The 26,689-nt window shown below is 36.9% G+C and overlaps 4 protein-coding genes across 6 annotated transcripts; 1 reads left to right on the top strand and 3 right to left on the bottom strand.

Moving 5' to 3' along the window:
* Positions 1-6,030: 6,030 nt before the first annotated feature.
* On the top strand, positions 6,031-7,661 carry LOC144573102 (putative F-box protein At1g44080). Its single transcript, XM_078322790.1, has 3 exons — positions 6,031-6,182; positions 6,299-6,684; positions 7,318-7,661. Exons 1-3 carry the CDS (start codon positions 6,031-6,033, stop codon positions 7,659-7,661), a joined length of 882 nt encoding a protein of 293 aa, XP_078178916.1.
* A 2,198-nt stretch (positions 7,662-9,859) lies between these two features.
* On the bottom strand, positions 9,860-10,634 carry LOC144573138 (uncharacterized). The gene is made up of 2 exons (XM_078322837.1): positions 10,378-10,634; positions 9,860-10,197 (listed from the first exon to the last, which is right to left on the bottom strand). The coding sequence occupies exons 1-2, from the start codon at positions 10,627-10,629 to the stop codon at positions 10,099-10,101; spliced, it is 351 nt and encodes a 116-aa protein (XP_078178963.1). The 5' UTR covers positions 10,630-10,634; the 3' UTR covers positions 9,860-10,098.
* Positions 10,635-13,801: 3,167 nt separating this feature from the next.
* FY (Transducin/WD40 repeat-like superfamily protein) lies at positions 13,802-19,635 on the bottom strand. 2 transcript variants are annotated; one of them, XM_078322836.1, is made up of 18 exons: positions 19,290-19,635; positions 18,829-18,920; positions 18,682-18,750; positions 18,192-18,296; positions 17,716-17,811; positions 17,526-17,608; positions 17,364-17,435; positions 17,168-17,265; positions 16,965-17,024; positions 16,817-16,880; positions 16,638-16,725; positions 16,493-16,556; positions 16,300-16,378; positions 15,906-15,995; positions 15,726-15,814; positions 15,133-15,590; positions 14,509-14,781; positions 13,802-14,332 (listed from the first exon to the last, which is right to left on the bottom strand). In XM_078322836.1, exons 1-18 carry the CDS (start codon positions 19,447-19,449, stop codon positions 14,237-14,239), a joined length of 2,136 nt encoding a protein of 711 aa, XP_078178962.1. In that variant the 5' UTR covers positions 19,450-19,635; the 3' UTR covers positions 13,802-14,236. The 2 variants fall into 2 exon arrangements, with proteins under 2 accessions (XP_078178962.1, XP_078178961.1); XM_078322835.1 differs by having other exon boundaries at positions 15,133-15,611; positions 19,290-19,622.
* A 3,092-nt stretch (positions 19,636-22,727) lies between these two features.
* Positions 22,728-26,280, bottom strand: LOC144573239 (Calcium-dependent ARF-type GTPase activating protein family). 2 transcript variants are annotated; one of them, XM_078322966.1, is made up of 9 exons: positions 26,180-26,280; positions 25,969-26,076; positions 25,656-25,749; positions 25,473-25,548; positions 25,181-25,344; positions 24,661-24,835; positions 24,027-24,143; positions 23,824-23,919; positions 22,728-23,462 (listed from the first exon to the last, which is right to left on the bottom strand). In XM_078322966.1, the coding sequence occupies exons 2-9, from the start codon at positions 26,066-26,068 to the stop codon at positions 23,181-23,183; spliced, it is 1,104 nt and encodes a 367-aa protein (XP_078179092.1). In that variant the 5' UTR covers positions 26,069-26,076; positions 26,180-26,280; the 3' UTR covers positions 22,728-23,180. The 2 variants fall into 2 exon arrangements, with proteins under 2 accessions (XP_078179092.1, XP_078179091.1); XM_078322965.1 differs by lacking the exon at positions 26,180-26,280 and having other exon boundaries at positions 25,969-26,126.
* Between the last annotated feature and the right edge of the window lie 409 nt (positions 26,281-26,689).

Raw genomic sequence — 26,689 nt, 5'->3', positions numbered from 1 at the left:
AATCCTCGAGCAATTCAAACACAAATCTCGAGTTTAAAATGAAAATATGAGGAATCGAGAAAATTCGAGGTTTTGAAAGAGAGAAGGAGAGAAAAGAATACCGAATCGGAGAGTTAGGAGAGATTCACGGGCGCTTACTCGGTTCCAGCTTCGATTTCTCGCAACAATCGGGGATTTGAGAGGGACGGGAAACTCTCTCGCTCTTTTTCCTCTCTCTTGGCAGAAATTTCACTTAATAGAGTAAGGGAATGAAGTGGGAGAGAGATAGAGCAGGAATTATGCAAATAAACCCTCAAATCATCCAATGCGGATCACCCACCCGCACTAGAGCTGAGTGCGGACGCACTCAGCACTCGGATGAGCTTTCTAGCGCCTTCCAGAGGAAAGGAACAGGTGTCGGTGCGAGTCATCCACCCGCACTCACCATCAGTGCGGACGCACTCCATACTTAGTCAGATTTTCATGAAAACGACACTGAACAAAGGAAATGTCTGAGCGTAATGCGGACGCACTCAATTTCAGTGCGGGTCAATCACCCGCACTCAGTACTTAGAATTTCAGGAACTTCAATCAACACAGAAAGATCATGAGTGCGGACGCACTGATATCCAGTGCGGGTCAACCCATCCGCACTCATTTCTTAGTCAGATTCTGGAAAATTCAGCCAATACAAAATTCCTCAGTGCGGACGCACTCAACCTCAGTGCGGACGCACTGGCATGATTTAGAACATAATTAACAAGGAAACTGGAGCCAGTGCGGATCAACCATCCGCACTCACCACCAGTGTGGACGCACTGAACCTATAAAGGTTCAGAACTTCGAAATTTTGACGCGGTTTCGATTCATACTTAATTTACTTATTTAGAGAAACCTTAATTAAGGTTTAAATGTCTATTTTATTAGCACAATTTTCGATTTTTGCTTTTAAGATATTCAAAAATAAATTGTTAAAATTTCGTAACGTAACAACCACCGGGCTTTGCCATTAAGGAGGAGAATGGTGAGTGCCTTGTATGTCATCTCAACAAATCACTTTATGGTCTCAAACAAGCTTCTAGAAAGCATGATTTATGCAATCAAATGTAGACATTCCTTGTTTACATTAAAATCTGGGGATCAAATCACTATCGTATTGGTTTATGTCGATGACATTATCATTACCGGGAACAGTGAGGACGCCATAACCTCAACCAAGGCTTTCTTGCAGTCTCATTTTCATATGAAAGATCTTGGTCTTCTCAAATATTTTTTGGGTATTGAAGTTGCTCGCTCGAAGAGTGGCATTTTCCTTTCACAAAGAAAGTACACGCTGGATATTCTAAAAGAAATCGGTCTTCTCGGCGCCAAACTGGTTGAATTTCCAATGGAACAAAATCTGAAATTGCACCCTGACAGTGGTGAGAAACTAGATGATCCAAGCGTGTACAAACGCTTGGTTGGGCGGCTCATATACCTTACAATCACTCGGCCAGAGTTAACCTTTGCTGTCAACACACTTAGCCGGTTTATGCAAGAACCAAAATAGCCGTATATGGATGTAGCTTACCGTGTAGTTCAGTACATTAAGTCATGCCCAGGAAAGGGAATATTAATGCGCTCTAAAAAGAACTCTCAGCTTAGTGCCTTCTGTGACTTGGATTGGGCAGCTTGTCCGATGACACATCGCTCAGTTACTGGTTATTGTACATTCCTTGGAGATAGCCCAATATCTTGGCGTACAAAAAAACAACCAACAGTTTCTAGATCCTCAGCTGAAGCCGAGTATAAAGCAATGGCAGTAGCCACTTGTGAATTGGTTTGGCTTAAAAGTCTCTTGACTGATTTGGGAATCGAACATCACCAACCAATGAGACTTTACTGTGATAATCAATCAGCCTTACATATCGCTGCAAATCCTATTTTTCATGAGCGTACCAAGCATATTGAAATTGACTACCATGTGGTACGTGAGTAATTACAAGCTGGAGTCATTGAGACATGTTATATTCCTACTGGTCAACAAATAGTTGATATTTTTACCAAGTCCCTGGGGCGTGACCAGTTCTTATTTTTGGAATGCAAGTTGGGAAAGTTATATTTATACAAACCAACTTGAGGGGGAGTGTTAGATTGTACATCTATCTCTAGCTGGTCACTACAAAATCACAGAGCATTATTGACATAATCCTGGAGAGATTGTTTCCTAAGCTAGAGATATTATTTTGATTTAGATTTAGTTTCCTTTTACAATTGTTTCTATTTTCTTATTACCTATGTGTATATAATTTCTTGTATCCAGTCAAGTCAGACTATACAGAAATTATTACAATCTATTCTTCTTCTCTGTTTACTATTTTCATAATTTTTTTGCCTCTTAATCCAAAGACACCCTCTTCTTCGACACATCCTCCTCAGATCACTCTAACAAACAAATTGGCTGGTCTGATTTGCCATCTGAACTGGTAATCAAGATCGCCGAAAATCTAACAGAGTTCATTGACTATCTCCGATTCCGCTCTGTCTGCTCCAACTGGCGGTCTTCCTTCCACTTCCACTCCCTCCACCTCCCTCAGCAACTCCCCTGGTTAGCATTCCTTTCCACCTCTGCCAACTATTTTTATTCCCTCTCAGAAGACCGCATCTACCCCAACCCTCCCCCCAGCATCAATGACAACTTTAACCTCTTCGGATCTGCTTCCGGTTGGTTCCTCTCTATCATCGTCGCCAACACATTTTCTTTAATTAACCCCTTCACTTGTGCCTCAATCGGGCTCCCTTCTCCTAATTCATTTTGGTCATTGTCCTATGAGGAAGCGGATACCCTCGTTTGGGACTGCTCTAACTCAGTGGTTGTGGCAACATGCAGCACAAGGCCGGGCGTGTTTTACTGCCGGTTGGGTGATGCGACCTGGACCATGAAAGAGTTTCAGCAATGTTGCATTGCCACTAGCATCACTTTTTATGAAGGTAGATTTTACATTCTTCAAGTTGACACATGGGAGACGGTTGTCTTGGACGGCGAGACTCTTGAGCAGATCACTGTGATCAACCCCTCGACGCATTGGACAGTGAGATTCTTGGATGGCGAATCATACATCGAGCCACAATTATTTGTATTGTCGGGAAAATTGTTGCTTTTGGATAAATTCACTTGGTTGATGGACGAATGTTGTGATAACGACTTGCATTATTACATAGTTCGACGCACCAATCTCAACGATGAATTGGTGGAGTGGATCAGAGTCAATGACATTGGGGACCGTGCATTATTTGTTGACAAACTTCATTGCTTCTCGGTCAAAGTAGGAGATAACTGCCAGCTGAAGCGAAATTGCATCTATTCATTACATTGTACTATGGCAAATGGCGGTTCGATGCATTCGCTGTGGAAATATTGCATCTCTATATTTGATCTGCAGAAAAATGCAGGGAAATGTCTTGAGGGTGCTTTGAGTAAATTTCTTGTTTCTTCTCAGTGTGATGCAGATCCACCACCATCTTGGGTTTTGCCATCTCTCAATTGAGAAAACCTAAATAACTAATTAAAATGAATCTTCAATTGTGATTGTTGTGGACTTGTGTGTGATGCCAAGTGTGGTTTGGGTTGTTCAATGAAGGTATGCAGCAGTTGTTTTTTTGTTTTTGTTTTGTATTATGTGTGAGCATTCAGGCTGACTGATGTATTTTGAATGCAATTTTGTGGGTTCCCCTTGAGTCTTTTGTAACAGCTTTTAGCTGTTCTTATTTATTGTTTTACTATGTTGACAAATTACAAATGGCTTCTATTTGCTTTTTGGACCTTTTAGTACTGGTGGTGGTGATGATCAGAGTACTGCAACAAATCATTTTATTGAGAAATTGTCTCTTTAAAAAAGGACGGCCTAGGTGCTTTTCATGCAATTATTATCTGTCATTTCTTTTTTAAAGTTTCAATAATGTTCAAAATCCTTGCATAGATGATCTGCCAAATTCTTGTACATATCCTAGTTATAACAAAATGCATTTTGTGTACTCGTACACCTTTTAGGTTTTCTAGCTTCTGCCTATTACCAAATCAACTGTTAACTTGCCACATTTCTAAAAGCCCCTTCTTGTATCTAAAATTCTAAATTGAAGGTGTTTAATTGAGCCTAAATTCATAGAAAGACCTAACAGGCCCTTGATGTCTTGTGCTCCCTTAATTTTGTGCTGTTTAGCATTTGTAAATTTTAAGCCGATGGATCGTCTTTCTCTGCACGCTTCATGCGGGCCCGCACCAGCAGCTTCTCAGATACGTGGACTGGATACATCCAGTAATATGCTGATTATCCATTAATGGAAAATCTATGCCATTGATCTAGATCCATTGGTCCATGGTAACTTTTTTCTTTTAAGCTATTTTCATATCATTAGATGTTTATATTAATTGTTCCGTTTTGTTCAAATAGTTTAAAAATAGAGAATATGATCAACGTACGTATTGCGCTCACATGTCCGTCACTAACAGATACTATGTTTAGTCAAATAAAAACTCTAGGATTTTAGAGAAAAAAATTAAATGTTTTATTCTAACATTTTTTCCCATTCTAATTTTATATGTAGGGGAAAAAAGTTGTTGTTATATTGTTATTTGATATCGAGCTTAGCAGACATACAGAAGTTTGCAATTATCTTTTTTTCCTTTTGTTGGTGTAACTTAAATTGCCCCTTATCACATCTATTGCTCTCCTTGCATCACTTTATAATTTAGATGACGACTAAATAAAAGGGTAATCATGAGACGGTTCAAATTGTATTGAGATAATACCATGCAAAAATAATTAACAATGTTACTATGTTTAGATCCTTATCTGGAAATATTCAGATTCTAATTTTGATCATAGATTTTTATAATTTATTTCAACTCGAATTGGATCCCGCGAATACAGAATAAAATGGCTGTTATTCCATTAATTGGAATAATAGGACCTTGTTATTCTAATATCAGCCGCTCAGATTTTTCCGTACCCGAATCTCAACAGAGATATTTTTCATATACAAATTTCAACAAAGTTGAACGGCTACCATTAGAATAACAAGGTCTTGTTATTCTAATGAAATAATAGCCGATTTGTTTCATGCAAAATATTATAATAACAAAATAATAGCCGATCCTTTGGAATCTAGTAGCTTGGATTTGGATTGATAGATATTTAAAACTTAGTTTGTAAACAATTGGATCTGGAGTGAATTCGGTACGCATATGGATTATAACTTATAAGTACTTTATGAATTTCTTTTTCCTAACAATTATAATAATATTTTTTCTAACATTTTGCATTTAAATATTTTAGTATAATATAAATTGAAAACATTATTTCTAATGAAAATTTATTATATTGTTGGTCATTATAATATAAAGCAACGCATTATTAAAATTAAAATAACAACTCTAAATTAAATAGTAATATGATGGATCTTTTAACCAAGTTTTATAATAAGTTGTTACTTATGGTTCCTTTTTAGCTATTATATTTGTTTTCTACAGATTTTACTTTCATAATTTATATGCTAATTAATTTATAAAAGCTTAAATTAAAACTAAATCATATTCAATCCATAATAACATCGACTCTGAATCAAATTTAATCGGATATAAAAATAATAATAATATAATCGTATTTATATATTATAATCAATTAGACAAAAAATAATAGTCGGATTCTTATCTTTTTTGTTTGAATCCCACACCGAATCAGAAGTTCAGAACCCGCAATCAGACAAAAAATAATACCTCCAATAAATTGCTGATTCCCTTCCTTCGCGCTCAAGATTCCTTGGTAAGGCTAAATATAGAGTGGGAAAAATGTCACTGCGGAGCCGGCTCCGTAACGGAATATGTTACTGTTCTGTGTCGTGTGCCGTGATTATCTTTTGACATTTTGGTCATGATAACGGCATGGCACGCAAAAGATCCAATCACGGCACGGCACGTAATCACTTGCCATGATCATTCGCATGCCATGATCACCCCTTGATATTTTCTAAATACCAGCCATTTCCTTACCCTCTCTTTGGTCTAACAAACAAATGAGATGGTCTGATCTGCCATCCAAACTGGTGATCATGATCGCCGGGAACCTAACGGAGGTCACTGACCAACTCCGATTCTGCTCCGTCTGCTCCAACTGGCAGTCTTCCTTCCACTCCCACTCCCTCCAACTTCCCCAGCAACTCCCCTGGTTAGCCTTCACTTCCACCACCTCCACCCATTTTTATTCCATCTCCGAAGACTGCGTCTACTCCTACCCTCCCCCCAGCATCTCTGACAACTCTAAACTCTTTGGATCTGCCTCAGGTTGGTTCGTCTCTGTCAGTGGCCAAGACCGCCTTATTACCGCATCTCTAATATTAATCCTTTCACCGCTACATTGATCGGGCTCCCTTGTTTTGATCCATGTTCACCATTGTTTTATGGGAAGGTCTATAGCCTTGTATGGGACCGATGTGACTCGGTGGTTGTAGCTGGATTCAGAAGAGGATCAGGCATGTTTTACTGCTGGTTGGGTGAAACAACTTGGGCCTCAGTCGAGTCTCAGTGTAGCACAGCCAATAGCATCACTTTCTATGAAGGTAGATTTTACATTCTCGATCTTGACACATGCAAGTCTATTGTCTTGGACGGCAAGACACTTGACCAAATCACTGTGATCAACACTGCCTACCCCTGGATTTTGAAATACGGTACCAAGTTTATGTATAGTTGGTTTGGATTTAGGTTTTGTTTACCTCTGGATTTGAGTTTTGTCTACTCCTGACTGAGTCAAAACTCTTAATTAGTGAAATTGGCCGAGTCGTTACAATTTTGATAGTCTTTCATCAATCTATTTTGAAATATTCCGACAAGAAGAAGGTTAATAAGAATGGTATGATCGTGGGACCACAAATTTGTTATTTTTTGTGAAAGAAATAGACTAAAATATTTTATAAAGTAATATATTGAAATTTAATGTAATGCATTAAAATATTTTTATTATGTTTAACTATTCAAAATGAGCTGAATTTTAATAAAAGAGTCTTGTGAACTATGCTTCAAAGTAAACTTTCAAAAAAATCGAGTTTTCGATCTAATTCGATGGATTTCTACCAATTTTCTCGATTTTAATTCATGGTTAATTACCGATTCCGCTTCCAATGAAAATTATTTAATAATATTTTATAATTTAATTATTTAAATAAAATAATAATAATTATTAATATAATAATAATTTATTTTGCCTACCCCTAATGAAAATCCTGGCTACGCCACTGCTCCTAATTCTAATTGTCCTCTTTGGGTACACTTATTCGTATTGTCTGGTGAATTGTTGCTTTTAGCTGGATTATTCACCTGGAACTGTTATTGCGCCAATCTGAATGATGAATTGGTGGAGTGGATTGAGGTCAATGACATTGGGGACCGTGCATTGTTTGTTGACAATCTTCATTGCTTCTCGGTCAAAGTAGGAGATAACTGCCTGGTGAAGAAAAATTGCATCTATTCAGTAGAGCGTACGACCAATAGTGATCCGAGGAATTTGTCATGGGCATATAGCATCTTTATTTTTGATATGGGGAATAGAAAAAGGGAACATCTCGAGGGTGCTTTGAGCAAGTTTTGTGCTGCTTCTTTGTGTGGTGCAGTTTCACTGTTCTCTTGGGTTCTGCCATCTCTCAATTGAGAATTTGTTCTGGATATAACTCCTAAAGAACTAATTTAAGTGAACCTTGAATTGTGTTTGTTCTGGTCTGAAGCCAAGTGTGGTTTGGATTTGTTGAATTATGGTTTTTCCTCAGCTGTTCTTTTGGTTTTGTATTGTGTGAGGATTTAGGTCGACATATCCATTTTGAATGCAATTTAATGGAATTCCCTTGAGTTTTCTGATGCAATTTTTAGCTATTTGCTTTTTGCACTGTTATAATACTGGTAGTGATGATCAAGTTACTGCAACATGCTTTCTGCCTGAGAATTTGCTTTTAGAGAAACGACAGATGTGCTTGTCATGCAATTATTATTATTATTATTGTCACTTCTTTTTTGAAGTTTTAATAAACATGTAAACGCTTAAATTTCTTGCATTGATTATCTGCAAAATTGTTTTACATATACAATATAACAAAATGCATTTTTTGTATTCATAGTCCCATCAGCTTTTCTGGCTTCTGCTTAATACCAAATCAATAAATTTCTTCTATACTCTGCTGATATCCTTGATCCCAGCTCCAGAGTAAATGCTTAAATTAGTATCATGTAGGTAGAGCCTTGGAGGTACACTTGTTCTTTTCTTCAGGGGAGTTATTTATTCTGGTAAAGCAAAAATGAGGAATGTATAGCTTGTTAACCTATCATGGCTCATGATACAAGATTTTCCATGGGAACGTCAGTGATGAAAATGCAGTGCAAACAGGATAATGACATGAGAAACTGTGATTGTTTTTTTTATTGATTTTGTTTCTTCTCTATGGAAGGTACAGGTATGGTAGAGATAATGAATGTGTATCATTCAAGCTCTGCAAAGTATGGTACCTCTTTTTTATTCATTTGCGAAATAGTAATTGACTAATTCGGAATTTCATGAGGGTAAAGTATGTGCTCATTCAATCTTGTTAAATAACCTCTTGAGTCGTCATATTGGTACGAATCTCAAAACGGATTCCCTTATATCTAAATAAACATCGTATTATTTTCTGCCCGGCTAGCACTATTATACTCGGTCCAGTGAGGGGTACGGACTCGTAGTGTTGGGCACCCATTCGTACCCCTCAAGTAAATGAGGTAATCGTAAATTCGTAATTCCATCTAAAAATAAATAACAACTTAAGATACGGATTTACAAAATCACACTGCGTGTCTGCGTCCATCCAAACAAATTCTAGTGGTGTTCTGAGAACAACTATATTTAGATCCTTGAATTTTTTTTTTTTTTAAATTCTGATAGTGGAAATCAGATTTGAAGATCCTTGAAAATATTAGGATCCGAATTTTATTTCAAATCAGATTGGGTCCTGCGAATTCTGGACCTTTCGAATCTACTAGTTCTAATTTGGATATGTAAATTTTTATAATTTATTTGTGAACGATTGGGTCCAAAGCGAATTCAGAACGCATCCGGATCACAAGTATTTTATGAATCTCATTTTCCTTACAATTATATGATCAATGACATGAGAAACTGTGCATTGTTTGTTGACTGCTCTCACTGCTTCTCTATCGAAGCAACAAGTATCATAGCAAGCCAGTCGAGACTGAATTGCATGTACTTGTCAGAGATAATGACTGGAGCATTCAAGTTTTCCAAAGGCGCATAGTATCTCTGTTTTTTCATATGTTTGTGCATATTTCAATTGGTGTGCAATAGAAGGTAAGAGATCAAGGAATTTACGCAAAAGGAAATGAAGCTGAGGGATCAATGAATTTCCTATTCTAGCTCCAGTTGTGCATACGTTGTCTAATCTCAAATGTTGAGATGTCTTGTTTGCTACCTTTATAATTTTTTGAAAGTGCTTTAATTAGATAAGAATAGAGTACAATATTTCTCTTGTATTTTTATAGCTTTATTCCTTGAGTTAATTTATCGGCATTTGCAACTATACATGGGACATGATTTCTCATGTCGACTAATCATTATCATTTTAATCATATTCCCATAGATTGCACAAAACACAGATACATAATGTACCACTAGTAAAGTAACAAAATTGATATGAAACGACTGCAAGTAGCTGAGCCACATTTGCAACTTGTCCATCAAGGCAATTGAAATTAGTATGCAATAAATGAAAGAAATTATCAACTATTTAAGTATTTAGTACAAAGAGCGAAACAATCATTACATCAACAGACCAATAAGTAGAAATATATCCTGGATAACACACAGTTAAGGTATAACCAGCATCCAAAAAGGAAAAGTAAATCTATGCCTTCTTAAAAACTCAACCCATGAAGTGTGAAACAACTGTTTCCTAACCAAAAAAAATAAATTTCCTATTTCTGGAAAAACATATTAATCAAACGTTAAAACAAAACCTAATTAAGGCAGGATACTCTACATGTCATACGAGCCGTAATTCTAGTTTCACCCCGAAGCGCTATCAGTAGAACTGCTCAATTGCAAGCAGCTATTGAGGTGCCGAGGTATTAGGTGGTTCAGATGAAGGCGGGAGCCCATTGTTACCTCCCGAACCCATTCTTGGAATGCGTGCATCCATATTTCCAGGCTACAGGCAACAACAAAGAAAAAAAAGTAAGTAAAGGTTACATAAGATATAACAAATAATGTTAGTATTGACAGCTCCAAACAATGATTTTTGCCTTGCCCTGAAAAGGTTGATCCATAGTTCATACATCATTACAGAAAAGGTAGTACTCTAAGGGAGAGTATGGTATGTTGTTAATACCTGAAAGGTGTTCAATCCTGGTATCGGTCCCATTTGTACCTGGGGGCGATTAAACATGCCTCCCATGTTAAAATTCTGCATGCCAGGCAAACCTGGTGCACCACTCAGCATACTCCCCATATTATTTTGGAACCATCCCATCTGAGGCATATTTCCTTGTGCCATTAGACCAGGCCCGGGTTGCATATGATTGAAGCCCATCATGTGTTGCGGCATTGGAGGCATCCACTGATTACCAACACCTTGCATCATTTGATTTCCAGAGTGTCGCAACTGAAAGCACAAAACAAACCAATTAAGCGTAACTAATAGATAAACTTTTGTCTATATTTGCTTAAATAAATGTTTTCCTAATATGTTTTTCAGTTCTAGACTGCCAATGATTAATTCACATAACTAGTTTGATATTGCAGCATACAAAAATGCAAAAGCAGTAGTGTAGATACAAGTGCAACTCTATAAGTACCATAGGTATCTGACCAGGCTGCCGTTGTGGCACCATCGGCATGCCTTGTAATTGTTGCTGCTGCTGCGGTTGGTTCCCTTGCTGATACTGTTGTTGTTGTTGCTGTGGATTGGATGCAAGAAGGGAGGGGCCCGGTTCATAAGGGCGTAGACCTGAAACAACTTGATCCAAATCATCAGACACCATGCCCAGCATTGCACCAAAAGAGGGGAATAGGCCGGGGACAAATAGGCCAGGATTCGGTGAGGCGGCTTCAGGAGGTGCAAATCCTCCCATGGGACGTCCTACAAGAAATTGGTTCTGATTGCCATATCCTTCATAGAATTGGTATGAAACCATTTGTAAAACACAATATTCAAATGGTTTTTTGTTTCCTTTTTTCTTACTTTAATCTGTTTCAGCTTTTGATGGAAAGGAACAGTCCCTAGACCCTTGTAGGATCTGCCAGACAACTACATGGTAACCATTGTTTGCTAAGTTATCAATGATTGTACGTAGCGTAGGTCATTTTATCGTCACAAATTATATTTCTGTTTAATATTGTTCGTAATCTTCCACCCATTTTATAGGATTTTCCCCATTAAATGCTGGAAATTCCATACGGGATAGATTGAACTTTGGAGATGCTGAATTATCTTTAACTGTACTTCACCTACTTACCATGTCTAGAAGCATCATTGCAATTTTGCAAATTGGTACGGCGAGATTCTTGCTCTTTTCTTGATTTGTTTCCACCATCTTTGTCAGGATTACTGGATGACGAGTTGCTCGCTTCAACATCCTCAGGACGGTTTCCTTCCATCATAGAGTTCATCACATCCATCATGCTGTTCATTTGCTGGCGAGTTTCCGCTAGACCTTCAATAATCCTGTTAATGTTGGATTGAGCTTCCCTCAGTCGTTCCTCCATTCTTCCCATGCAATTGCTCATCTCTTTCTGATGATCACCCAATTCTTTCTGCACCTTGTTCATCTCTTGTTGTGAGGACTCACACTTCAGCAATCTTTCATGGAGTGTAGCCAAATCTAACTGCTGTTCTTCTTCTGTTGATGTGCTATTTTGCATTCTTTCGGCCATGCTTAACCTTCTTGCTCTCTTCACTCGAGCCATTCTTGACCTTCTTGGTCTCTTCACTCCCGATCTTCCTAGCTATGAATTTTCAGTAACAATTGAGAATTAGTACAGTGCTGACACCTCAGCTAACAGGTCACTATTTCCCTCTTCTCCCGTCAAGAGAATCTATTCCATTTCCAGTACCGACTGACGGGGCCCAGTGATCATAGAAATATAGCTCTGAAAGAGAACGGTCAGAAATAATAGGTGGGACCTGTGTCGTAAAGAGGGAACTAATTAAACGTTGCTGCCCAGCCACTCTAACCGTTCTGCCCAAACTTCCTTCTTCTCCAAAGCGACCTTCAACAATTCCTACGGTTACCCTAAATCAGCTGTCGCGTCTTCAGATGTCACGACCCGGGTCACGATTCACGAGCGAACGGGTCATTTTGACCTCATCAACGCTCTGGTTGGAAGGGATTAATTTGCGGGCAGACGGTCAGGGTTCGATTTAAACAGCGTTACGCTGCAACTGGGACCCATTAAATTAATGAGGCAAGTGACCGTTGAAGAGATTGATTCACTGGGAGCTGGGACCCGCGATGACAGATCTAGAGAGTGGCACGAACTGGAGAAGAGGCGAGATCTGAGTGAGAGGATCCTGGAGCGACATATCAGCATATTCCCTGAGTTGGCAGCTGATGTGTCAGCTTAATATTCTGTAACAGTTTTTAACTATTCTTATTATTCTTGTACTATGTTGACAAATCACAAATGATTTTTATTTGCTTTTCAGAACGTTTTAGTACTGGTAGTTATGATCAGATTACTGTAACATACGATTTCTGCTGGAAAATTGTATTTTTTTTTATTTTTTATTTTTAAACGGCCTAGGTGCTTTTCATGCAATTATTATTTGTCACTTCTCTTTTAAGTTTCAATAAATGTTCAAAATCCTTGCATATATATCTAATATGCCAAATTCTTGTGCATATACTAGTTATAAGTTATAACAAAATGCATTTTGTGTACTCATATACCCTTCAGCTTTTCTAGCTTCTGCTTAATACCAAATCAATGAATCCCTTAAGCCCAGCTCCAGAGTTAATACTTAAAATAGTATCATGTAGGGCTCATTTCTTCAGGGTAGTTGTTAATTTTGGTAAAGAAAAAACGGGAATGTATAAGCCTGCTAATATCACAGGCCATGATACCAGAATTTTTGTTTCAACTCAGTGTTGAATATGCAGTGCATACAAGGTTAATGATATGAGAAACTGTGCATTGTTTGTTGACTGCTCTCGTTGCTTCTCTATCAAAGCAACATGTATCAGCAGGTTGGTTGAGACGGAATATATTTGGCAGAGATAATAATTATGGATCATTCAAGTGTTGCAAATGCATAGAGTATCTCTGCTTTTTTATATAAATGATTAATTTGAATTCCACGAGGGTGTGAGCAGTTGTTTCCTTCACGCAGTAGTGGTCATATTTTCCCTCTTGGATTTTGCATCTTCCAGTTGATGTGGAACAGAAGTAAAGAGTTCAAGGTACTATTAAGCATACGGAAACGAAGCTCAGGAGTCGATGAACTAGTGTGCTCCTGCTTCCTATCCTAGCTCCTCAGTTGTGCATTTGTTATTCAATCTCAAAAGACGTCTTGTGTTATGCCTTCATGTTTTTAAAAGTGCTTTAATTATACAAGAATAGAGTGCATAATTTCTTATGGAGACTAACCGTTATAAATTTATCATATTCCCATAGCACATAACACAGACACAATCTACTGCTAGTGAAGTAACAAAATTGAATTGAAACGGTTGCTAGTAACTGAGCCACATTTGCAACTTCTCCATAAAGGCAATTGAAACCAGTATGCAATAATTGAAAAATATTAGCAACTATTCAGTAAACGAGAGAAACAATCATTACATCAAAAGAAAATTAAGTAAAAATACAAGTAAAACACTTATCATTCTTTAAATCCTAAACACAACTACATCTACCATGATTATTCGCTCGTCTTTGTTCTCAAGTAAGGGGAAAAAAGGGTAGACTCAAAGAATAATTGGACATGCCATCTTGAATAAGACAGTAGAGGTTTAACCAGCATCCAAAAAGGAAAAGTAAATCTATGCCTTCTTAAAAACTCAACCCATTAAGTGTGAAACAACTGTTTCCTAACCAAAAATATAAATATGTCCTATTGCTGACAAAACATATTAATAAAATGTTAAAACAAAACCTAAATTAAGGCAGGATACGCTACATGTCATGCAAACCCTAATTCTTGTTTCATCCCCGAAGTGCTATCAGTATAACTGCTCAAGTGACGCCAACTATTGAGGTGCTGAGGTATTAGGTAATTGAGATGGTGGGAGCCCCATGTTACCTCCTGAACCCATTCCAGGAATGCGTGCATCCATCATTCCGGGCTACAAGCAACAACAAAGAAAAAAAATAAGCAAAAACTACACAATATATAATAAATAATGTTAGTATTGACAGCTCCAAACAATGATATTAGCCTTGCCCTGAAAAGGTTGATCCATAGTTCATACATCCTTACAGAAAAGGCAGTACTTAAGGGAGATTATGGTATGGTTAGTACCTGAAAGGTGTTCAATCCTGGTATCGGCCCCATTTGTACCTGGGGGCGATTAAACATGCCTCCCATGTTAAAATTCTGCATGCCAGGCAAACCTGGTGCACCACCCGGCATATTCCCCATATTATTTTGGAACCCTCCCATCTGAGGCATATTTCCTGGAGCCATTGGACCAGGCCCAGGTTGCATTTGATTCATGCCCATCATGTGTTGCGGCATTTGAGGCATCATCTGATTACCTGCACCTTGCATCATTTGATTTCCAGACGGTTGCATCTGAAAGCACAAAACACACCAATTAGGTGTAATTGATAGACAAAACTTTTGTCTATATTTGCTTAAATAAATGTTGTAAATGTTTTCTTAATCTGTTTTTCAGCTCTAGACTGCCAATCATAAATCACATAATTAGTTTGATTTTGCAAATATCAGCATACAAAATGCAAAAGCAATGTAGACACAAGTGCAATGCAGTTATAACAGCAGCCCTCAATACAGTAATGTAGTTTATACCATTAACTTTATATAAAGTAATTGTAAAATCCTTGTATTTGCACCAAATAATGATACAAGATACAGAAATTAATTTAAAACCAAGCATTGGAGTGGGAATTTATACAAGCATACCATAGGATTAGGCATAGGGGGCAAAGGGGGATTCCCTGGCGGCATCTGAGGTGGTGCTCCCGTCACACCCATAGGAGAAATCTGGCCAAATGGCGGGTGGGCCCCATGTGGATGAGTAAGTACCATAGGCATCTGACCAGGCTGCAGTTGTGGCATCATCGGCATGCCTGGTAATTGTTGTTGCTGCTGCTGTTGGCCACCTTGTGGATACTGCTGTTGCTGTTGCTGTGAATTGGATGCAAGAAGGGAGGGATGTGGGCCCGGTGGCAGGGGAGGCTGCGCAGAAGAGACTAGACCCGGAATGCCTTGATCCAATCCATCAAGAGACATGCCTGGAATTGCACCATCAGAGCGGGATAGGCCGGGGACAAACTGACCAGGATTCGGTGAAGCAGCCTCAGGCTGTGCAAATCCTCCCATGGGACGACCTGCAAGAAATTGGTTCTGGTCGCCATATCCTGCATAGCATTGGTATGAAACTATTGGTAATCATTGTTTGCTAAATTATCAATGATTGCAAGTATCTTGTATGGTCACAAATTATAGTTCTGTTTAATATTATATTACCAAAGGTACAATAAGTCAAATATTACCTGTAATTTGGCCACTGTTGTATCTATCACGGGAAAGATCACCAGGCCTATTCCGACACCAAAACTTCGTTGTATGGTCATTGCTACCACTGAATCAAAATCAAAGAGAGAAATAAACAATGTGACGGAAGCACAAAGAAGCAAAATTTCAGATTTGATAAATCTTGTAATAAGCAAAACCTGGCAAGCAGATAGCCAATAGGATGCCATGCAAGATCCCACACACTATTATCATGTGCACCCAAAATCTCTGCCTGGGGAGTTTCATGCCTGTACAATCACACCAAGACTAATCACAATTAGACTCAAATATCATAACCTCTCTTTAGAGACAGGATAAGAATTCTTAGATACAATTAATCCAGATCAATTAAATCAATTAATCCCAAATAAGACTTTTGCCTGAAATAAGACTAAATTAAGCCCTTAGTAGTCTTTCAAGAAAATCAGATCAATTAAATCAACTTTTGCAGAATTAACTCTTATTTGAGCATCTACCAACACTCAACTTAGGAATAAAGCCACAATTTAACCCTACTAGTTCAATTAAACACAGCACAAGCATGAAACTTACCCGACAAGCCAATGAAAGATTGCCCCGTCAAAACTACCACTGACAAAGTACTCTTCATGGAAAGGGTGCCATGCCAAAGCTAATCAAAACAGAAATTTTAAGTCAGATATATATCTTAGACAACAACCAGAAGTAACAGAATGTAAATTTTAACTCATATCCAGCAACACAGAGATGATTCACTATATCTCACCAGTAACATCTTTGCTATGTCCTCGAAACGATTCCAGCTCTTTCATTGACCTAATGTCATAGAGCTGTGAAGCAAAAAATACTTGAGTAAGCATATGGAAAATGAAAAGTAGGACATTTCACCCAAAAATATCGAAGAAAACTACCTTAATAGTCTGGTCCTTTGAGGCAGTCAGCACCCAGTTACCATTTTGATTCCATTTCACACACAGAACAGTATTCTTATGACCATGACTGCAAATACATGCATATACTATTAGTCTTCAACTGAATTGAAAAAATATATATACATAATACAAACTTGAAGAATATCAAAACGACTCACAATGAACAAAGTGCCGCTCTTGATGACCGTGCATCCCAGAGCTTTACAAGGTTGTCTTTTCCACCTGTTTGAAAAATGAAAGAGGTGACTTACATATATATTTATAATAGTAAAAAGGAGGAAGGGAGATTAATTTTAGAGAACCTACCAGAAACTAAAAGGGACTTCGAAGGATGCCAATCAACACATTTAACGTCCCATCCATGGCCTGTCTGAGTTTAAGTTACAATTCAGAAATCAAGGTTACAGGAGTCAACAAAAACATCTGCAGCTAATACTAGCACAGCATCATAATTATAAGGATGTAAATTCAGAAACTGTAACACGCACTAAAAAAACAAGCAACATTACCAGACAAAGATCTCTCCTCCTGGCATCTTGCAAAGTCCCAAACCTTGACAGTGGTATCATCGGAGCATGAACAAAATTTCAAATCGGTCCTACAAAAGCTGCCACAGAAATGCAAAAATTTTACATAAAAATTACTAATGTAAAGAGAAAAACATTTACTATTGTATAAAGTTTTTCATATGGATTATGCACGCACCTCAATCCACGAACAGATTCTTTGTGAGCTGTTTTATTTGCTTTAACATTGTTCATGTTACTTTGCCAATACCTAAAAGAAAATAGATCTAATAAGATATCACAAATCTGGAAATTCTCATGCTAGAAGTACACAATTAACATACATCAGGAAAAAACATACTTTATTGCACCACCATCATCTCCACTAACCATCCAATTTTCATTATTACTCCAAACCATTGACCTAATTGGCTGTTCATGTGCCTAGAATTAAATGAATAATAAAAACAAAAACAAGAGAGGTTAGAAAATGATATCCGATCTAAGAAATAGAGATTATTTATACAACAAGGAATATCTATTAACATTACCTGAAGAATCATCTCAAAATTGAAAGATTGACCATTCCATAAAGTGAACTCGCCACTCTGTGAACCAGTAATAAGACGGCGCCCTGTTGGGGTCCACTTTTACAGAAAAGTAATTCAAGATGTTAGATAATATAAAGGAACAGCACAAATTGATAGTATAATCAAATGATGGAGACATAGAAGGCCTGCCGAGACCAAGTGTATTCTAAGCATATACTAAAATGGTATCATTAACAGAAGAAGCACAATGATATTAATGGAAAATGCAAGAAAATAATATACAACGCAGATGTCAAATTATGAAAACCAACAAATACAGAACAACAGAGAAGAACTTGTAGCCTACAGGTCAGGTTACTATGGTAGAGCACCCACCAACAAAATGAACTAGGTTCTAAGCAAACAACAACTTGAAATACCAAACTTAAAGTTTGAATCCAGATGTAACAACTTCAAGTTTATGGACTAAAGCTCACCACGACACGATTTATTGAGCATCTATTTTTGTTTGTGGAGGCATGAACAAATTTTGCGGCAAAGCTTGTTGAAGGATTATCGGCATATGCAGCTGTCGGTAGCATCTGCAAAAAAGAGGAAGTACGAATTACACAAGCTCAAAGCTCAGCATAATCTACTTTAAAACATCAGTGTTTGACCATAGAGTCAAAGCAAAATGCATACCAAAACCACTATTTGATATAAAGTACCACAAATTTATATAACATATACACAGAAATGAAAAATAGAAGAAAAAGGTTGAAACACAACAGAAATAAACAATGCAATTTTTGGTTTCAATATTGTTTCAGTGGTGACCACACCTGCAAAGTTAGATCATTGATTGTTGCAAGATTACAATACATGTTTAAAAAAAAAATTAGATGAAAATGACTAATTAAGAATTCTGCAAAAGTGAGCTTAATTGAAGCTGAAATATTATAACTTGGAGAAATTAAGTGTACTTACATCCAAGGCAGCAGCTGGAGTGGGTTGTATTACTGTTCGGTCCCTTACATCTCGCTGCCACATTCGAGCCTGTAAACAGCACACCAATTTTGAATGTAAAATAAATACAATAATCCTTTCTTTTTATGAGAGTGGGAGGGTAATTACTTGAGCATAGCGCACAACAGTGCTGCCATAGTCAACAGTTCTCCTATGTACAAGCTTTCGCATTCTCTTAGCAGCATAGCTATCTCCATAGCCTGAAAGCAATAATGTAGTCATATTTTAAAGTATGCAACTGAACACTATACATCCTAGTTAAAGGTATTTACATTTGACACAGAGATACTACTTCCCGAGCAACCAGAAGAACCATCTTATTAATGTTTCAAAATTGAAATGAAAGAAAAGGATGGATCTTGAGTTAAGCACATGAGTCAAATTAACTAAGAATTAACAAAGAAAAACCTTGAATAACAACAACTACACCAGATGACACCAACTGTACACTCTTAACGGTTGCCCAAGACCAAATCATTATTTACTCTGATAAGACAATATTCGCTATTGTTCATTACCAATTTCATATATTTGGCCGAATACTAAATAATTGAAAGAAAATTGCTAACCATCAAAAGGAGCTTGCATTTGGTTAGAATAATCCGGTGGAAGAGTTGAAGACGACGCCGAGGGCTGACGCATAGGCGGTGGGCCCCGGTGGAACTCCGCCATCCCCTGTGGCGGAGGCGGTGGAGGCATTTGCTGCTGCTGGTGCTGCTGGTGCATCATCTCCGCAACCAACCACACCTCCTGCTCAAAACCCTAACCTAGTCGCGTGAAGCAGTCGGCGAAGCGAGGAGAATTAGAACCACTCGGTGCTTCCCTTTGGCCCGACAACTCGAGCGCGGAGAGGGAAGGGGTGAGGGTTCTAACGGGAAATTTTTGACGATTTTATCGGACTGACTCAGAAATTTTGGAAATAGTTTTTTTTTTATATATATATATATTTTTTGTTCCTATATTTTGTAAGAAAATCAGAAAACTCTGTCAAGACTAGCGGAGGGTCGGAGTAGTTGTGGATTCGTATCCTCTCAGGTATTGCAGAGGATTAACTTCACTTTACGGTTTGAGATTAAATCTCAACCGATTTGAGATTCGGGTTATCATAGGGGCACTATTTTGGGCTTTGAGAGTCGTGCCAAGTTAAAAAGAACGGTCCAGATCTAGTAATCGTAAAAGATTCCCTTATCAGTATTGGAGAGATGTGAATTCGAAAGGAGCAAGGAAGCGACTCGGCCCAAATCGGCCCAAAGTTTGTAAACCCCCACTGCACGACATGAACACTACACAAAGTGTCGGTCATGTGCAATTGATCATGTTGTGTTTATGTCAGTATTGCGACTAATTTTTTTTAAGGGAAATTTCTAGTGTACTCATTTAAAATTTTTAAATAGTTAATTTTTTCATCAAAACACAATAATATCCAATATACTCATATAAATATAACATCCTTTCTTCTATACCCTTTTAACTATTTAACATTTTATTTATTTATTTTTAAAATTAAATTGACTAATATACCCTCTAATTTTAAATGGAGATATCCATTATTTGAATGTCATCTTCATCACTTTCTCCATGAAATCCATCTCTCCTTCTCACCATACCCACATTCTGTCTCTGTTCTTGTTCCCTTTAATTTCCAATTCTCAAGTTCTGCCTCTGTCAGTAACTTTGGATATTCAAATGGAAAAATCCAAATGATTCATCTTGGTCTAAAAATCAGAAAATAAAAATCATGCCGATCATTGATTGCAGAGATATTGGTACCTAGATACTAACATGCACTCGAAATCTGCCGACATTACTTTATCTCTCTGCTCAATTTGTTTCGTTTCACAAATGCAATGGAAATTATAAATAAGATAAAAGAAAATATATGTCGAAAGTTACGAACATGGGTGAATCGTTGAAGGCATGGTGATTCTTATGCCTAAATCTTCTAGTTTGAAATTTTTTAAGTCTTTTTTTTTTATCAAAATCGAGCAAGCTCATGAAATTTTTTAAGTCACTACCATTTCTCTAGGGGGCCAAAGGCTTCAGAAAAGATGCTACGGTTTGAGATTTTTTTCTAATTTTTCTTTTTCCGGCTTATTTGAATTTTTCTTATTTAAATATCCAAAGTTATTAAACGGGGCGAAATTAGAGAATTGTGAGAAGTGATTTTTATAGTCAATAAGAAGGGTCGAATGTAGGGATGGTGAGGAGAGATGGATTTTGGGGGAAGAAGGGATGAAGATGACATTAAAAAAATAATGGACATGTCCATTTAAATTTAGGAGGCATATTAGTCAACTTAATTTTGAAAATAAATAAATTAAATGTTAAATAGTTGAAAGGGGATGGAAGAAAGGATGTTAAATTTGTATGGGTATATTGGATATTAAGGTGTTTTGATGGAGAAATTGACTATTTCAAAATTTTAGATGGGTACACTAGAAATTTTTCCTTTTTTTAAAATAAAAATATAGGTCTAGTACCTATCTCAATCAAGATTTTGTTCATTACATCAGAGATGTAAAGTAAATAATAATGTGCTCAAAACAATTGAGTCTAAAAACTAATGAAAGAAAAAAAAAATGAAAATAAAAGCTAAATGAAAAAAAACAGTAATAAAGTCAAAGCAAAACAGAGAAGCTCGAAATTTTTATTTATACCATAAATCTAAAATTAATAAACCAAAACACCTTATTTTGAAAAATTCTAAAAATATCCAGGCCGCCAAACGTCTCTGCGGCCTCAAAGACTGAAGACTATGAATTAGCGGCCCCATTCTTTTTTTGTAAGTGGTACAAATTAAGAACAATATTTTTTTTGTCTGGAAACTAATTCGCTAGATGTGGCATGGAGAACAAGATTTTGTTGTTTAGTTTATGTCATAACTTGTTAATGAAAATTCTGTAAAAAAAGGGTCGCTAATTCATTGGGAGGTCCCTAAATTGGAGCTACAGGGGCATTTGACGGCCCGAGTAGTTTTTGAATTCTCTAAAAAATGATGTGTTTTGGTTTTTTTTTTATTACAGTATAAATAAAAATTTCGGAAGAGAAGCTTTTTCCAGATATCAGTATCATTTAGTCCTTTAGATCTGTTGTATAGAACTGTAACTGCCAAATTACTTCCTCCTTTAGATCTGTTATTTTTTTAGTCACTTCTGTAAAAGTTCTTGCACAACGTTGACGCCATAATATGAATTGAGTGATTAATGTAATTGATCTTTGTCTTTTTTGATATCTGAGATTGTAGAATGAAATCAGATTGTGTAATAGGCAATGTCAGTGGGACTGCATGCCCAGTACAGTTCCTTCGCAGATATGAGAATTCTTGCAAGAGGTGCTTGATTGATTCTAGCGCCTTTTTTACAGAGCACATCTGTTGACAACTGGTCATTGTCGTTTGTTTAGATTGTCTATTATTGGTAGTCTGTTAAGCAGTGCCAGCCATGCGAAGACCTTTATACGTGGTGGTGCTTGCAACTTTCAAATTCTATAAATGTGTGACTGTATCCTTGGTTCTTCTTTGTACATGCGATTATTTTTGAAAAAAAAATGCACGACATACAAATCAACATACTATTTGTCTAGTTATGACATAAAAAATGTTCTGAAAAAATTCGGAAAAAATTTGTAAAATTCGCGAATTATTCGCGTTCAAATTAGTTAACCGAATAATTCGGCGTTCGGTTCAGCATCACCAAAAAAACAAATTATTCGCAAATCTTGTGACTATGATCATGACATGACTAACGTGTTATAACTATTCACATGTCATAGTCATTTTCAACAATTTTTATCAATGCACGTAAAAACTCGACGTGACTCAAGTCATAATATGACACAACACGACATGACACAAGCTTATATTTCTAATAGTTTTATTTCAACTCATTTTAGGAGAAAACTATTTTGGCAAAAAAATCCACTATAATTTGCACATTGATGAATATACATGAAAATCATCTTAGGTAAAAAGGGAAGAATATATCATTCAAAATAACAGGCAGACATTATTTCTGTAGTATCGTTTCATTTCTATTCCATTGAAGATACAAAATTAATAAGGTAACTTCACATTTCTACAATCGCCACCTACACTTCACCATATGATATACATAATGCACAAAAATTGAATCAAAGGAGTTTCAAATTATATTTTTGTTTTCCTTCTTCACAAAAGCACCAAGTATTCTACTAATTAAACAAGGGAGGCACTCTCAACCTCTATGTTAAACCTGGCTGCCCCAAATGTTGCATAGGATGCTGTCCCACTTCATTCAAGCGTGAAGAAATAATCATTTACAAAAGCAATGCAGAGAGATTATTTCTTCCATACCTCCATCACAATTATACCTTTCTATAATCACCATCAAGTCAACAACAACTCTTCCCGGTGTAATCAACTAAATAACAAAAAAGGTACACAAAAAACATTTATTTTCACGGGGCACAGAGAATGCTTGCTTCTATTGGCTAAGAGGAACGCACTCGAGCTCGATGTCAAGCTCACCACGCTCGACGTTTTGGAGGCGGAGCGTGATGTCATGCTTGATGCAACCGTCGGTCAGAGAGATTGCGCTGTCCTTAATGAGCGGGTTGTTTTCTGTTGCCAACCACCTCCCGAGCTGGGTTGTGTTGGTGATTATCGAGTTTTCGCATGCCTTTGCGGCGGCCACCAGCGGCTGGATGTCTAACTCTGCTTCCCCCATTTTGTCGTCAGTTGAGAACGTGTCCTTGTCATACACTTGCTGTCATAAAAAAAAAAAAAATGAGTGTGTGTTAAGCCATTAACCAATCATTTGTTGCTAGAGGAATTCTATTTTTAATTTTGTGCATGTGTGTGTTGGTGGATTTCAACACTAGCAGAGTAAGTGGATTTAAAATAAGAGACTTCCAGACTTTGGCTGTTATACCACAATCAGCCAGTTGCTCTGGAAATTTAAAAGCTGGAAAGAGTTGTTAATTGATTAATTACTTTAAAATTCGGCAAAAAGGAAATCATGTTTTTGTTACTGGCTTCAATTGATGATTCAATTAAGATTGAAAAAGACCCATGTTTTTGTACCTAGCTTATAACTATAACAAAAAACACAATGTGAACAACTTTACCAGCTTTAGCGGCGGGACAGGATCAGGAATTGATAGCATCAGGATTTCATTCCATTCGGGGTTCAAGTTACTCTTTATTGTCTTTGTTCTCACTGTCTACAACAGAAGAAAATATCAAATGAAAAAAAGTTTTGGCACATCTTGAGTTCTCAGGAAAATAATTTTGAATTGAAAGTAGTGAAAATATTTATTAAAAAAATTACCTGGTGTCCTAGATGGAGGATTACATAAGGATCACTCGTTATCATGTCACGCACTGCCAGATTCCGTCCCCTTTTTATGTTAACTCTTATCAATCCAACAAACTCTACCATTCCCATCTGTAATAATGCAGCATTACAGAAATGTTCATCATATGAGGAAGTAACAATTGTTTTTGTTAAGAAAAGCTATCTTCCTTAAATTTGTAGTTCTAATTTAAATAAGAAATCATTTTGTACTTCACTTTTCCAAAATATACTTTTACTCAGAATGTGCTGTCCTGCACTTCTCCTCAGTCAGGACTCTCACAGTGAGGATAGGTACCTTACCGTCCAATAGATAAAAAAAAAAAATTATAACAAATTCTTAAATCACAATACTAACAAATAAAGGCAAACATAGGCCAATGACAGGTACAATATCTTAGTAGTAACACCTCCAGCATAATCCCATGCAAGTGCAATAAACAACCAGTACAGAATTAAACCATGTGATATGATACTCCTTCCTGTCATTTTTCTTTGCTGTTCTTCTTTTGATAGAACAGAGACAGCTCAAAATTTGAGATGATTTTAGCAATTATGCCAAGGGCTATAGGCCAGAAATATTGGAATTGCATGTGAGATAAATTTGTACCAATTTCTTTTTGGAGACTTTATGTTCATCCTTTCTCCTCCAACTGTTCCTGAAGGCATGGCGGATGCCAGTATGCTGCTTCTCGTAGCTTTTGGTGCCAATACTTGCCCCGTTGCTATGCAATGGATGAATGTTATTGCCTGGCACCATGAACTGTTGCGTCTCATACTTTCTCCTGAGATATACAAAATTTAAGGGTCAGATTGAGTACCAAGTGCATCCCAACTGAAGTCTGGAGTGAATGTACCGGAAATTTTAGCATTCTATTGTTATACTCCTTTTCTTTTCATTGACTCACCTTCTACTTTTTTTCAATATTCCTGAATATACTCTGCTCTTTTATTTTGTATGTTTGTGTTCTTTCATTGATTTGTTTGGGACTAAAGGCTTGGTTGTTGGTGTTCTTTTGGTTGATTTGTTACACAACAGTCTGGTTCCATGGAGCAACCTTGGTTTCTGAAGTCAAAAGAACTAAAGATGAAAAAGAAAAAGGAGAAAAGGGAAACTTCTAAAAATGTACTTGATGAAGTCGGTGCGTTCTTCTGATGAGGATTCGGGCTTTGGCTTTCTGTAGTATTCCGGTAAGAAGGCTTCGTATTTCATGTTAACAGCAGCATTACCACCACGGTCGACTAAAATATCCACTTGTTCATTCGTCCAGTCATCTAATTTCACCGATAAAACCTAGAAATTAAACATTTTCACAACCAAACATGTAGATTAACATACGTGCATGTTTCAATATCCATTAGATCTTTATGATTCCTTAGAAAGTATCAATTAGATATTAGTATAGATCATTAGATTGGTACCTTTGATATGTGAACACCCAGGCTTCTATGAGCACCTGAACACTTGATACAAATAAATACACCCAGACTTAGGGACCTGAAGATTAGGGATCTAAATTAGATTATGCATGTTATACCATGTTATCGAATCATTTTTAGATAAATCAAATTTCAAATATAAAATAATGGAGATAACAGACTTACACCCATTTTGGATCAGGTGACCCACAATCAGCACAATATTTATTAGCCTTTTGCTTTAATAAGTATTCCAATCTCTCCCCTGGGTTGGCAGTACCTAAATTCATCAAAAAGAATTAACAAACAGAACATATAAATTTGCTATTCTCAATTTTTTTCCTTTAAGAAAGCAAGTATACGAACAAAACACCAAAAGCAGGGAAACAAATTATTTTGCTTCGACGATTATACTATCTTAAATCGTAGATCAAACATCTCAGATCTTCGTACATATCATATAAATATGGACAAAAGCAAAGCAAAAAAGAAAGAAAACCTTGGAATTTACTCGAATTATGGCATCCAAGCCGTGTCGCCATGTGGGGAGCATGCCCGTGATCGTACCAATCTGCTTTTTTAACAATCCCCGTTTCCATTTACGCTCCTTGCCCCCATAATGCATAAAACCAAAGAACCTCAATGGTACATCCCAATTTTGATGCAATTAGGACAAATTACAGGGACTATAATGGAAGAAATCAAATTACCTCGTTAGGTTGACTTTCTTTCAATGCGAAGAAGATGCAATGTCTCTCTCTCTCTCTCTCTCTCTCTCTCTCTCTCTCTCTCTCTCTCTCTCTCTCTCTAAGAGGAGAAGAGACAAGAGAGAGAAGGATGGATTAGATTTGGACTAATATCTGACTTATGATGAGAGCAATGATATTTCATTTTCTTTGGGGTTAAAGGAAATTAAATATCGAGAAAATCATTGGAAAAGAATAAACCGTATTAAATTAAAGAAAACAGGAGAAAGCTGGCAGGAAAAGTTGTACCCGGCTGGAAAACGGATTGGAGCTGGAAATTTCGCTTTTCTATTTTTTTCTTTTTCGATTTCTGTTTAATTTTCGTTTATTCCGGTTTTTATTAAAAAATAGTATCTCGGGTTATCTGATTTTATGTGACTCCATCGCATAATATAGATTCATAACACTATCTAATCTGTAGAATTCGTTTTTAATTTAGTGACAAAGACAATATTTCTGTGTAAAAGATCATAT

This window comes from Carex rostrata, chromosome 21 (genome assembly GCF_964058835.1).
Source record: "Carex rostrata chromosome 21, lpCarRost1.2, whole genome shotgun sequence".
NCBI classification, from domain to species: domain Eukaryota; kingdom Viridiplantae; phylum Streptophyta; class Magnoliopsida; order Poales; family Cyperaceae; genus Carex; species Carex rostrata.
The sequence above is the reverse complement of the archived record's forward strand: the minus strand, read 5'-3'. Positions and strand labels throughout refer to the sequence as shown.